The sequence below is a fragment of the Lepus europaeus genome, chromosome 15, assembly GCF_033115175.1.
Source record: "Lepus europaeus isolate LE1 chromosome 15, mLepTim1.pri, whole genome shotgun sequence".
Taxonomy (NCBI): Eukaryota; Metazoa; Chordata; class Mammalia; order Lagomorpha; family Leporidae; genus Lepus; species Lepus europaeus.
The window spans coordinates 6,340,571-6,355,846 of NC_084841.1; the positions used below are offsets into that span (position 1 = coordinate 6,340,571).

A 15,276-nucleotide genomic window follows, 5' to 3' on the forward strand; every position below is an offset into this window, starting at 1 on the left:
GACCAAGTTAGTTGCATTTTGGAATAAAATTTGAATGTTGCAGAGAACACATCAGAGTGATTCAGGATGGAACCCTTGGAATGAACCTGAAACACTCAAGAAAAACAAATGCACTTGGAAAATAAAAACGCAATTGCGCTCCCTTACATCTGTTGCTTACAGCTCTATCAAGTTGCTAGAGGGTTATTACTGTCATTACTTCTATAATGATCTCTACAAAACTCTAAACTGGGGCGGGCATTTGGTACAGGAGTTAAGAATCTGCTTGAGATGCACACAACCCCCACTGACTGCCTGGGTTTGAGTCCCGGACAGGATCTTGGACCCTAACTCCAGCTCCTTGCCAATGAGTACCCTGGGAGCCTGGGGAAGGCTGAGTTAGGAGGTCACTGCAGCCCACATGGGAGATCTGCATTGCGTTCCCAGCTCCCAGCGGGGCCGGGGCCGGCGCAGGGCTGTCTGCTGCAGAGATGTGTGGAGGCAAACAGTGCCTGAGATCTGTCTCTGTCTCAATCTGCCTTTCAAACAAATAAAGGTAAATTCCATTAAAATAAAATTCTAAGGCAACATATTCTCTCACCTTGCTTCTTTTCATATTTTTATACCATGGAAACTGGTTTAGCAGGTTTTATAACAAAAATATTTACATTCCTTCAAAAACTGTTTTCTCAAGAGTAGATACAAAGAGAACCCAAGGAATTTATGGAAGTAACTGAATAGGTTAACAGTGATTATCTCCGAACCTGTGCTTCTCCTTTATGCTCTACTGTTATTTTGTACATTTTCTAAATGAAGATGCCCAAGTTTGATCACTGAAAACACAAACATTATTAACTTTTAAGGAGGCTGGGTAAAACAAGATATGAGTGTCAATGCATTTAAAATAACATAAAAGATAGATAGCAAGCAGCTGGAAAACAAGTAGATGTCCAGGTCCTTCCAGAAATCACATGAATTCAGATCCGAGTGCCTTCAGGAGCTGCACACCCACAGATCCCCTAAAGAGAAAGTTTTCCTTTGCAGTACAATGGGCTCCCCTTATCACAGGGTGCACGGCTCCTTGGCTGAATTCAGCTTCACGAGCACACAGGATCATGGGTATAAAGTGAAACCACCCAATCACTGGCTCACAATGCCCAGTGCAATGAAACCATGAAATGCAACATTCTGGTTTCCCACAGCTCATCTTTTTAAAGCATTGCAAATTTCTGAAACTTGCACCTGTTATCTAAACTTCTCCTGCTAGGTCAAGCCTTCTCAAACAGGAATCTGAGGGCTGGGCTATTTTTAAAGTGTTGCGGCTGGCTGACACCCCCTCTCATACTTTGTGATCTTAATCACACCAAATCTCCTAGGTGGAAATGCTACACTCTTCCCTCAGCGGTATCTGCCTGAATGCGTACGCACACATACAACAAGACCCTCAGAGATCCTCTGGATTGCGCTAGCACTAACTGCTGGTGGTGCCTGCTCATGTGGCCATCGCTTGTCCTGGGTAATTCCATTTAATCCTCGCACCAGCTGAAAGGGTGGAAATGCTCATACCGACCTCGGACATGAGAAAAGTGGGCTCTGAAACTGCCTCAGGGTCCATCAGCTAAGCAGGTGCTGACTCCCATTCAGCACATGTCTGCAACACATCCCCCATTGTGTGAGAACAGAAAAGGCAGTGCACGCTAGCAGGACCTCTAGGTGCCTGGGACATACTCATGACACTGCTATACACTGCTTATCTGAGATTCAAAGCTAACTGGGCATCCTGCATTGTTATTCGCTAAGTCTGGCAATCTCACACGTTCACCCTGGACACGATGTTATACTTCATGCTAGGATGACAGAGGGCTGGCCCAATGCCTCCCAGCACGGAGGAGCTGGGACCCTTGATGAGATGAGATGGATGGAAACCCTAGGGGGTGTTGGGGTGAAGTCTCCAAAGGCGGTGGGAAGCAGACCTCCAGGGACAATGGGGTGGAGGCTCCAGGCACTCTGAGAAACCTGGAGGAAAAAGGCACCCCCATGGGAGCACCTTCCAGTCGCTGTTTCCATCGTGGGCAGGAACCTATCCCTGCACAGTCCCCAGAGTTCGCCACACTTTCTCACACCCTCTGGGAGAATACTGAGCCACTGACAAGTAGGTCACCACCTCCTGCCAGGTACGAGATGCAGATCTATTCACACAACACCTTAGAGCTCCAGAGATGATGAGGGTCTGCTGAGTCAGGCCCACGCTGAAGCCCTTCGCAAAGCTCCTTAGCAATGAATGAGGAGTGGCAGGTGCGGCACAACTAGGTGGATCACACTTCTCTCTGCTCCCCTAGCAGGGCTCTCTCGGCTCAGGGTGAGAGGTCATGGTCCCCATGCGTGAGCTCTGGGGTTTAGAGCCTGCCACATCCTATCTTTTCCCAAATGTAGGCATCTGGAGTAAACAAGCCACGATACTGACCATTTTCCCCTGGCTACAAACAAGCAGAGGTACATACACCCTGTAAATAATATATGTTCAATCCATAGACATTGTAGAGCTTCCGTGAGGAGGAAAAACCGTGCTACCTTCTGGAGAAATGAAGAGCTCAACACATGTCCTAGCACCTATGAGGAAGTAATGTGATTCCCTGTAGTAAGTACTGCAGTGCACTAAAGGCCCAGGAGCTAACGGGGTGGAAGGTAAATAGTGGCCTTCCAGAAAAAAGAAAAGAGGTCACAAGCATCAGAGTCAAGAAAAAGGAACATATGCTTTTGAGCAACATAAATAATGTCATGTGCTTTTAAAAAAACTAAATAGATAAAAAGTAAATCTAAGGAATGTGCTACCTCACTCAAAGGCACTGGTGGGCCACACCCAGGAGCCAGCACTTACCCAGGGGCCAGCACTTACAGGGGGCAGGCATTGTGCAAATACCATGCTGACTGTGCTATGCAGGAGGAGGAGAGAATCCAGAGGTCTAATCCAGCTTAACACCTGATGCAGTCCCTGGGCAGTCAGCATCTGAAACCCCCCAGCAAGGCTCTTAGAAGGACCCCAAGTAACATCGCCAATCCACACTGGCTGTTGCTTCACAAGACCAAATGAAGCTTAGTTGATTTCTTCCATGCCAGAAACAAAGCAAACTTCTATTTATTTACTAATTTAATATATATATATAATATATATATATATATTATATATATATATATATATATATATATCTGTTTGCTTGAAGGGCAGAGTTACAGAGAGAACAGTAGGAGAGACAGACAGACAGACTGACAGGCCTCTTCCATCTACTGGTTAACTTCTCCATTGTCTGCAATAGCCATGGCTGGGCCAGGGGAAGCCAGGAGCCAGAAACTCCACCCTAGTCTCCCACAGGGCTGGCAGGGACACAAGTACTTGGGCCATTTTCTGCTGCTTTGCCAGGCACCTTAGCAGGGAGCTGGATTGGACGTAGAGCAGCTGGGACTCAAACCGGTGCCCATGTGGGACGCTGGCACTGCACATGGCAGCCTAACCCACGGCACCACGATGCTGGTCCCTACTTATTCATTTGATGTTCAACCATGCATCACAACGTCTTCAAGAATTGGGTAGATGGACAAGAACTCCGTAAGACGGAAAGCAAAGGCAACGATTCTAGAAACTGCCCAGTGTTAGTCTAGAGCGCCTGGAGCAGAGACGCGGGCAGCTTCTCAGTTGTGTGGGCATCGCACACCCTCTGCAGCCACGCACGTGTATTCCTAGGAAATCCAAGTGCTGCACTGCTCACAGTGCTTCCGGAAAAACCGAAGAATCCAGAGCTTTACAGAGTCTCCTCCTTCAAGCCAACCGTCCTAGAAGGTGGAAACAGCTTTTTCCTGATTCTCATCGTCAGGATGTACTGGCAGCACCGGTGATGGGAGGCAGGGACTATGCGTGTTTGCATGGGGAGGAAATAACAGGCAAACAACTCAACATCTGTTCTGATTGTGTCCCAAGGGCCTCAGTGCCAAGCTGGGAAGCAGATGTTGACTGGGACACAGGCCCATGCGCGTTCTGAAGAGACGGAGATGCAAAAGAGCACTTCCTCTCATTCTCAATTCACTGGTGGATGGCTTGGCCAAGGGCACAAAGAGATAAGGATGAGTGTGGGAATGCCATGAAGATAAGCACACAGCTTCTGGAATCAAACTTCCTTAGTCTGAATCCTGGGTTCCTCTTGTATGAGGCACCTGCTTTTGGGCAAGGTATTTCTCCACATTCTGCCTCTTTCCTCATTTCTAAAATCGAGATGTTGACTGTACCCACTTCATGGGTTTCACAGGGGCAGGAAATAAGTCGGTTCCATTACAACAGCTCCTAGGCCCTGGTGAGGGCCCCGCCAATGATTGCTATCAAGCCTATCAGTGATCCTGTTATCAGTCGTGTACCTCATACCGTGTTGCACTCTTACAAGAAACAGCAATATTCACACCCTCCAATCATGACACAGAAGCTCGCGTGTACCTGCTCAGATGCAAAATGAAATTTGACAACATCTCCAGTGGCAAAACGCCGTATGTCTCACCTTGCTCCTACAACAAGTTCTTTCTGTCCTGGATCAAATGTTATCTGCGAGAAGTCCACAGCATTCTTCGCTCTGAACTCGCGCAACCAGGGGCCAATTTCTAAACAGAAGAAATAAAAAGACAACAATGAGTGAATTTTCCTCTGTGGACCACAGAGCGTGCACATCAGTAGCAAACATTACACTTCAGAGAGGATCGGCAGGGCCGCCGATGCGAGCGTTCCGGGGCCACAGGAGGCTGTGCCAGGACGTCACATAACCCACGCTGAGAAGGTATGAAACACAGGGTGGCCGTCCAGGGCAGAGCAGGCGGGCGATTTACCAGGCTCACGTGCATTTGTCCTTTTAGCTCTGGGCTGGACAAAAATGTCACAGCACCTGCAGGTCTCATCAGAGGACCGCTGAATGCAACCAAGACCAATTCCTGTGCAAGCGGACTGGAAAGCATCAAGACTGCAGGATCGCGAAGGACAAAGCACACGCACCATGTGCCCGTCTGCTGGGTTTCTATCTGGACCCACGATTGGATCGTTAAACACATTCAATCTTTCTAGATGAGCAATCTGCAGTCACTTCTAGGTCTCATTTACATCTTTTCTAAGGGGCTTCAGGAATGGCCACTCTACAGTGATGGTTTGCTTATTTATTTATTTTTTACAAGCCTTGTTAATTCCTATTAGAAGGCCCCCAGCTCAGAGCCCAATTATGAAATGGCAATATATGGAGAGGGCTAGCAGGTGCTTCAGGAGCCATTTCTGCAACTTTCGCTAGCTCACGGCTGGCACAGAAAGCAGACCACTGAGCTGCGTGCCCACTGTGGATATGGGACCGCATCTTGGACCATCAATCCTGTTACCTGATTGTCTTTTCTTTGCTAGGATTTAGTATCTGAAGGATATAGCATATTGGACTAAACAGGCACAAGACAATGCTCAAATGAATAAAGTTACTGGCTTGGGGAAAAAGCATGCCAGGGCAGAACCTCTTCAACAATAAATGCTGATGCTAAAAACAGGTCGAACATGGAAAGATTCCTGCAGCCCACAGCACATCCTGTAAAAACAGCTTTGTGATATGAATGACATCCTTTTAGGGTGAAAGATCTCTGTAATAAGCACATCCTTACTATAGGATTGTGGGGGGGAAATGATATTAACTGAAAGTTATTTTCTCTTAAAAGAAACCATAGCTGAGCCCTAAGGAGACCTGTATGTGGTTTTTAAATATTAATATACATACTATCATGATTTTTTAGTATTTTATATAAACTTTATAAATGTTATTTTTATAAGAAAGTCAATTAAAACAAAAATTAGAGCCTAAAAAGGTTCTAACAGGGAAACATTAATATCCTCTTTAAGCAAGGCACCTGTAAATGCAGTGTGATCACAGGTAAGGCTACAGGAATTGCAGAAGAGAGAGAGATGATTGGAAGCACAGGTACAACAGAAGGGACGATCTGATGACAGGCCTACAGGATAACTGTGCTAGTGGACGAACCAAGAGGGCGACATGGACGACCACGGCAGCCGTCTGGCCCTGACAGGTGTAACTCATCTCCACTCCATCAGGTTCTCTCTGTGTGGCTCACTGCAGTACCTTAAATGCAGGAGGCAGTAATACACGCGGGAAAGGAATGAGTCAGCCCAGGAGCAGCAGAATTAAGGAGAATTCACACAGTCTGCATTGATCAACGCACAACATATGAATGTGTCAAAACATTAGGGTGCCCCATAAAGATGTACAACTAATATCTCCTGATAGAAAAAATTAACTGAAAAGAAAAGAAAGGGAGAAAAGAAAAAAAGTGCCAGCAACCTAAGAAACTATGGAAAGGCGTGTTTAGATATGACCTGGAGAAAAATCAAATCCAGAGTAAGAAGTCTGGATGGATTTCATTTTTTGAAAATTTTTTTAAGCACTTGACCCATTGGAAGCAAGTATCTTAGGAATACGGATGTGCCACTGATAGGAAGGATGGTGTAGAAAAAGTAGACAATGCAGATGAAAATGTTAGATTTAAGAAAAACAAAACCCTGAAAACCATAAAATTCAGGAAGTGGCTATGAAGATGGAAAAGAAGACACACTGCCCAGGTCACTGACCACAGATGAAACCAGGGGCGCAAATTAACAGTTTCCAGATGAAATGAAAAGTGATAACTGAGTCTCAGATCTAAGGAGGTAAGGCTGGCATCAGGGGAAGACACTGGGCTCAGAGTACTGCCCACGCAACACTCCCAATGGCAGGCTGGCCCCAGAGCTATGGTTAAACGTCACTGAGACCTAAAAGTACCCATAAAGACGCTCAAGTTCAAGACTTTCATCACTCACATGGGAAATCATAGGCAGAGAACCCCACCAGAGCCAGAGTCCTGGGCTCCTGAGTGGGGGCCTCCTGCTCTGCGCACAGCTCACAGCCTCGAGAGCTGGGCACTCCTGATGGAGCCTTCAAATTGTGTACAGAGGGCCGAGGGCTGGGCTTCCTGCAAGGGGCCTGGAAAGATAAGCCAATGGTTATGGAAAAACACCAGGGGCTGGGTACTTGGCACAGTGGTTTAGACAGTTAGGTCACCACTTGGGATGCCTGCATTGGAGTGCCTCCTTCAGGCCCTGACTGCCCTGCTCTCGATCCAGTTTCCTGCTCATGTACTCCACGGGGGGCAGAGGATGGCCCAGTAACCGGGTCCCTGGCACTGGCATAGGGATTCATTGAGTTCTGAACAACAGGTTTCTTCCCGGCCCAGATCTTGCTGTTGTCGTAAGCATCTGAGTTGTGAACCAGCAGATGTTAGATCTCTGTCCTCCTTTGAAATAAAAGTAAAAATAAATAAAAATTTCAAAAAGGTAAAACGTAACAAACCAGCTAACTGACTTCACATGGCATTCACCTTTCATGTTAGTGAGAAGCGGAAGAGGGCAGCCACGAGGAAGCAAGGTGAGCGCTGTATTGCAGGCTTGCGTCCAGGGCTGGGTGACAGCAAGGCAGTTCCCTGCTTCCTAAAATACCCTCAGGTGTGAAGAGGAGTCAGCGCAAAGGGGAAAAGGAAGCAACAGTGTGGAAGTCTCTAAGGTTCCTCAGAATTTCCTTTTTCAAAAGTCTAATGAACTTCTCTAACACAACGGTGCCTGTGTAAGGCTAACACCAGCTGGACCCAAGCTGGGTAACCTGCTTGCCTGGCGCATCACTGCAGGCTTCTGCCTACCTCTCCTTCCCCTGCTGCTGGGCCTTCCACCTCCCTGCATTCCACCAGGGCCTGGGATAAACACCTGCCCCAGCCCATCTCTCCACCTGCAAACAGGGCACCAGGCCCTCTCCTCTCAAGGGCCCCTAGTGGTCACAGCAAAAGCAACCTACTCTTTTGGATGCTTCAGTCCCAAGCCATTGCTCCTCTTCGACCCCTTCCCTAAATCAGTGCTTTTTGCTCTGACATCTCCGGTGCTATCAGGTTCCCTCCCCTCTCCCTCTACACACATCACACACCTATCTGTATCAGTTTTAAAAATACATGTTGTCATATCGAGTTGTTGCTACAGTTTCAAATACCTAAAAGGATGCAGAATGAGCTCCCAGGCACAGGACAGGCACAGGACGCCAGAAACAACAGCCTCAGTGGTGCATGCAAATTTCCCCAAATCCTTCGGGGACACACAACCCCAAGCATACAGACACCACTCAGGCACAGAGCCAACCTCCCTAACTCAGTTTGAGGCAATTAGGATGTTTCTAAGTTTCACACCGAGGCTGGAAGAATATGAGAAAAGAAACTCATAGGCCAACTTTATTTTTAAGAAGGTGGTTGAAAATATGCCTAAAGCAATTCATTTCTGTGTATCTCTGCCCCTCCCTCCTCCCTCCCTCCCTCCCTCTTTCTTTCTCCCCCCCCCTTCATATCCCTCCTCCCTCCCTCCCTCCCTCTTTCTTTCTCCCCCCCCCCCTTCATATGGGTTAGGGCTTATCTCCAAAACATGATTGACTCAACAACTTTCAGAACAGAAAATCTGCCTATGTATTTCACCATCCCAAGAACAGATTTCAATACTGGTAGGGAGAAATTATCAATACTGCCTTCAAAGGAATCAAGACATGAATGGTTACAGAGAGAGAAATGCCGGGAATTTCAGGGTCAAATAAAGTAGAGATAAAAGGGTCTAAACACAGGGCCTTTGCGGCCAGCATCACACCAGAGGCCACGGAAGTTCCAGGAGAGAGGATACAATTTCCAAAAGCAGTGACAGGTTCACTGCCCTCAAGGTTGGATTTACATCTTTCCTCCCACGGGTTTTTTTTTTTCCTGATATTACTGAAATAACCCTAGGATGAAATGCAACTTAAATAGGAAGCCAATAGGAATGCTGTTTGAAAATTCTGTAATAACATAAAACATGTCAATTTGAATATTCTGTAAATAATTTGTAATATTTGGTAATATAATCCAATTTTTCCACAAGCATTATTGTTGAAATATGGTCTCTGGCAACGGTTTTCTACTGCAAAATTAGGTGCACCAATTCTTCTTACTGCCCCCACCGAATTGCTTTGTCGATATTTTATCAAAGTATAATGATTCCATTTTTAAAAGAACTTGCTCTTACAACATCAAAAAGAATTACATGAGTAATTAAGTACATGAGTCAGAATGAATAAATTCAGCCTAAATATTTAGGAAGCACTGATACAAACGAGACAGCAACCACATTCAAGTACCACTCCCCCACAGAAAGGAAAGAGAAAATAAGGCAAAAAAGAGTGAAAGTTACTTTTATAAACATAAATCACTCTAGAGGAAGCCAAAGTAATGACATTCCCAAGCCAAGTCTCGTAGAGCCTGATGAACAAGAATCCAGGAAGACTCTGCTGTTGGAGAGGAACTCTGGTCCAAAACGTATCAGCCAGTCCCAACCCTGCGTGGATGGCTCCTCCCCGCACTGAAGCCTGCAGAACCAACACCTGTCCAGGAACCAGATGACTTGCTGGCAAACACCAGGCAACATGGCAGCCACCCAGGTAGAATGGGAACGGCTCTGTAAACTCGCATTCTAGCCCTCACTCCTTCAAACTTGTATCAGTTAAAGAGCTGGGAAAGCAGAATTTCCCAACTGTTCTGGAGACTTGAAATCCACGTTGCAAAGTCCCAAGCCAGTCTGCATTTGGGTCCAGGAGATGAAGGTGGGTAAAGATTGTGAAAGCATCAACAGCAACACATGTAAGTACACGAACCTTCATAATTCGTTTAATCTGCATCTAACAGTACACAAAGACATAATACTAATAACATGATTATCAGCAAAGCAGCTCAAACCAACTAACATTCCCATGGTGTATGTCATGTGTGAGGTGTGGCTACATCCCCCTACACTCTTCAATCCCTGTATCTCTCACACCTGCCCTACTCTAACGAAGAAACAGGGCACAGTGGGGTTGAGCTGTGCCAAGCGAAGTGAGACACAAACCCAACCAGACTACTTTGACATTTCCAACCATTACATTTTTAAACCTCAGCAAATATAAAATTTAACTTCCTACACAGCCCATGTGGAGAATAACAGGAAGCAGGAAAATCAATGGCCTCCTCACTTTGAAGGTGAGTTGATTCCCACTGATACATACTATTAAATAAAACTGCCATCCACTCAGTTTTCAATTATGGACTAAAGAAAAGTGAAATACCACAACGCACTCTCCCAAAGTTAGGTACACATCAACTTCCACAAACAAGATTGATTGTTTTGCTATTGCTAATATTAGTACAATTTTTTATTTGTTGATTTATTTTCAAATTATTTGGAAGGCAGAGAGATAAAGAGAGAAACACAGACAGTGATCTTGTATCTACTGGTTCAATCCCCAGATGCTCACAACCAGCAGGGTTGGGCAAAGCCACAGTGAGAAGCCAGCAACTCAGTCCAGATGGGCACTGGGGACCCAAGTACTAGAGCCACCACCTGCTGCCTCCCCGAGTGTGCATTAGCAGGAAGGTGGAGCAGAAGTGGAGGAGTAAGGACTCAAACCAGACACTCTCATAGGAGATATGGGCGGCCTTAGCAGCTTCTGAACCACGGTGCCAATGGTCACCCCGTTGTTAATAATAATGGTCTACACCTCAGTAAAGATCTATAGGAAAAAACATTTCACTAGCTAGGTTTTATGAACCAGGTGTCTTCAAGTAAGGCTACAGAGGAAAAGCGACACACATGTGCTAACTGCTCTATTGGTGAGAAGAACTTTCTAGAACAAGAAGGCAGGGACAATCAGGGTGGCATGAATGGCTTTCTAATTGCTCTAGACCACACAGCTCTGGATGGCCGGGACCAGACCCTGCCCTGTCCCCAAGAGCTGGGTGTTCACCTGCTCTGGGAAGGCACTTCCACTGGTAGGGCAGGAACAGAGGTGGCGGCAGGACTCTCAGTAGAAGTGGTTCACCCCTGGCCTTGTCCCAGATTGTGAAGGGCATCGTCCCACCTCAAAGAGGCCAACTGGTCCTGCAGGCTGCCGGGTCTCTCTCTCTCATGGACTTCGTTTGTGGTTTTCCTACCGATATAATCAGAGCCAGAACTATGACTAGAAAGCAAAGGAGTGGAGTTTCTCAAAGCCAAGACAAGAAGAGCAGGGCAGGCCTGCACCAGTCCCCTCCACTGTGCCTTGCCCACTACTACTTTGCTGCCCTTCCCTTTCCTGTCTGCTTTTCCCAGCCAAACACTCAGAAGAAAGCGAGCTCACTTTGGGCACTAAGTCAGCAGCACCCCACGCCGTGTCGCTCCCCTAGGATGAGTCAGGCTCCCAGATGGCGGGTCCTCCCTGAAATTCTTCTAAGCGATTATAATGGGTTTCAGATGGTTTTCCAGAAGGAACAGGAACATTCCAGCCCAGGCTGCCCACTGGGCTGGGCACAGCTGGCAAGAGGAGGGTCCCAGCGAAAAACTGAAAGCAACCAGGCCCACCACAAGCAACAAAGTATCCAGAGGAAGGTTTCCAAGGCAACAAATGTATCCCCATCATGATTCCTTCAGAGATGAGCACTTTGTAGAAAGACTGGAAACTCTCAGGCCAGTTTTCTCCTCTACATGTGAGGGCCTTGATTATTTTCAATCAAAGTGGGTCACAGTCAGACATGGCACTGGGCATCCTAGTGACAAAACTGAGGGCAAAGAAATCATATTAACTGCCCAAGGCCATGCCTTGATGAGTGTCAAGGTGGAAAACCCCAAGCCCCACACTCCTTAGCCAACCTGGTTTCTTCCCATCACAGCACCAGTGGACTGCAAAAGAATCTCTAGCATTAGGTTCTACCAGACTCACTTGAGTACACCAAATGTTCCCAACTGTGATGTTTCACAGGGCCAACGCTATCTATACATGCATACAGGTATCAACATATATACACATACATATATAATACATAGGCACATAAGTATGTGCTTACACGTACAAGCGTACTTCAGAAAGTTTGTGCAAAATAAGAGTTATAAGGTACATATATTTGGGATCAAAAATTAATTTGAGGGGTGGGAAGTATGGCATTGTGGGTTAAGCCACCATTCTGTATCAGAGTGTTGGTTCAAGGCCTGGCTACTTAGTTTCAGAACCAGCTTCCTGCTAACGCATACCCTGAGAGGCAGCGAATGATGGCTCAAGTACTTGGGCCCCTGCCACCCACACAGGAGACCTGGACAGAGTTCCAGGCCCCCAGCTCTGGCTACTGTGGGCATTTGGGGAATGGGTCAGCAGCTGAAAGCACTCTCTCTGGCTCTCGCTCACTGCCTTTCCAGTTGATGAAAACAAACGTTAAACATTTTCGAAATCCATGAACCATATTTTACAATATGCAATTTCCATGAACTTTTTGATTATTGATCATGTATATTTATATTCACAGATGTATGTTCATTCATACACACACACACACAGTATGTATATAAGGATACAGATCAGGAAAAACATGGATCATGAAAAAAAAATCTGGATTTCAGTTTCTATACCAAAATAAACTTCTCTTGCAACTATATTTTCCACGAACTTTAAATTCCCCTCATATCTGCAAAAATGAGAGAGAAAATAATGCCTCAAAAATTTACCACAGAAAATGATCAAAATGTCAGTGATTTGTTTAAAAAATATTCAACAGTCAAGAATTAGAAAAAATAAAAAAGTATCAGCTAAAAGGGCCCACAGCAGCAAGAAAGCACAAAGCATTTTTTGTTTACATTATTTGTAAACATGACACATAAAACACATTTGAAATTTTAAAAATTTAGAACTTAAAAATGGAAACTGCTGCTTCAAACGCTTTATGATTCTGGTCACACAGGCTTAGAGTGACTCAGGTATTATGCAAAGTCTTCACATGTTTGTGCTGTATTCACATAGAATATATGTAACCCAGTTTTCATACAGTCATTGCAGGAAAAATCTACAAACTTTGTTTTGCAAAAGAACTGTACTTGTTTCTTAAGATTTATTTATTTGAAAGGAGCAGATGCAGATAGAGAGAGATGATAGAGATGATAGAGGTAGAGATAAAGATAGACAGAGGTAGGAGAGAGGGGGGGGGGGGTCTTCCATGCACTGGTTCACTCCCCAGATGGCCGCAGCTGCGCCGATCCAAAGCCAGGAGCCAGGAGCTTCTCCCAGGTCTCCCACGTAGGTGCGGGGGCCTGAGAACTTGAGCCATCTTCTACTGATTTTCCAGGCCATAGCAGAGAGCTGGATCGGAAGTGGAGCGGCCGGGACTCGAACAGCCACCTGAATGGGATGCCGGCACTGCAGGAGGCGGCTTTACCCTCTGCACCACAGTGCCCGGCCCCAACATATGTACTGTTGAAATGGGTTTGCATAAAATTCAAGGCTTCAGCCTGGGCCAGCGGACCAGGTAAATCCTGAGAAAGCAGGAAGTGTTGATGGCTCCCCTGCACGTGGAGACTTCGTGATCTGCATCAGGAATGTTTATCTATTTCTTTTCACTTCATTCCGGAGGCAGAAAGAAACAGAGAGATCTTCCATCCACTGGTTTACTCCTCAATTGCCAGCAGCAGCCATGCTCAGGCCAAGCTAAAGGCCTCAAGCATCAACAAGGGTCTCCCCACTGAATCGCAGGGACCCAAGTACTCGAGCCATCCTCTGCTGTCTCCCAGGGTGCACATTAGCAAGAAGCTAGAATCGGGAGTGAAGCGAAGACTCAAAGCCAGGCGCTCTATGCAGGGTCTTAACAGCTACTCCAAGTGCCTGCCCTGTGTGACTAATTTTTATGCTGGTTTTTTGCAGCCTGTGATCCTTGGTATACCCTATGTCCATACCAAGGAGTCAGAGTCCCAAATACGTCAAACTGTAGGAAGACACACACTCCTCCAGCGCAGCAGGAAGTAGTCTACACATGGAGGTGGCTGAGTGCAGGAATCACGCCTGGGGGGATTCAAGTGTGACTCTGGACCTGTCATCTCTACAAGTCAGGTTATCATAGGGCAGTACAGAACAAATGCATGGTTTGATATTTTTCCTGGGTAGGTATTTTAAGAGAAATTTTAGGAAAGATAACTTCATCAGAACCAACTACTATCCCATACCATTGAAATATACTACCTTTCTGAAACAAGAGATGGAATTCCCCTGCCACCCCACATTTTTATTTGCATAATTTTCTGGCCATCCCAGAAAATCTCAAGATCTCAATATCAGTCTTAGGTGATGTCCAGCCTACTCTGATCCAAGCAGCTCTGCATCCTTCAAGGTTATCACAGACAAACCTGGCTGGGGTAAAGAGACACTCATGGAAAAACACCTGTAAGCTAGGTTCAAACATCTGCCTTGTGGGCTGGAGCTGTCTTCCCTTTTGTTTATAACTTTTAAGATCTCTATAACTCCCTATTTCATTAAAACCATCTGGAGCATTTAATTAAGATAAGAACCAAGGTGATCAGTGGCTGGTTTTTACTGCTGGAAAACTCACCCAAGAAGCAATTTCTACTCATCCATCAACAAAGACAGGTTTTGGGTTTTGTTTTTTTTTTTTCCTACAAGATAATGCAAACTCACATGCAAACTAAGACTCTCAAACGCCTGACTGTGCCCAGCTTCCCCCTCCGGGCTGTGGAGCTGGTGCCCAGCCTGTCCTGGCTTGAACCCTCGGTGCTTTAGAAATACACACATCACTTCTAGGAACCTACCTAATGCAGCAGGGTCTTCATTTTTGACTCACAACCTACAGCATATGACCTTAGGCTATAAAATCTAATTACAAAATCTTAATGTTGTGTCAGAGGACATTAAAAAGTAATTTCCCTTAGATTTATAACTTCAGAATTACAAATGATGTCAATATGACTAAAATTGTAAAAATGACGAATTTCTATTCAACAGGTACTTAGATTACTCTAGAAGTGGCCAAACAGGCTTGCTGCGTAAGCAGCAATAACAGAAATGTGATGCGTACAGAATACAGCCATCCACCAACAGCTGTCTGCACAGAGACTAGGGGAGAGTCTCGAGATCTCTTAACACAATTACAGCACTAGGGTTTAAACAAGCTAGACATTCAAGTCTGCCACATAGCCAAGAAGTCCCTACCTTTAGCTCTAGAGAAATACATCATCTGCTTAAGCTCGTATCCCCATCTGTCCCATCCTCATGATTGGCACTGTTTCTTTTCCATCTCTTGGCTACTGGGGAGCCTTATGTGCTAATACAATGCACCACCTCCACAGGATTCAGAATTCAGGAGAGACAGGAGAGCTTAGGAGAAATCTAGGGTTGTATAAGGAAG

General features: G+C 45.8%; 1 protein-coding gene across 3 annotated transcripts in view; it reads right to left on the minus strand.

Annotated features, from left to right (window-relative positions):
* SEMA5A (semaphorin 5A) overlaps positions 1 to 15,276 on the minus strand; it is a 473,120-nt gene that overhangs the window by 259,238 nt on the left and 198,606 nt on the right. For all 3 annotated transcript variants that reach the window (XM_062212003.1, XM_062212001.1, XM_062212002.1), the window contains exon 4: positions 4,521 to 4,620. In XM_062212003.1, coding sequence (XP_062067987.1) covers positions 4,521 to 4,620 — 100 coding nt within the window. The remainder of the gene's footprint in view (positions 1 to 4,520; positions 4,621 to 15,276) is intronic.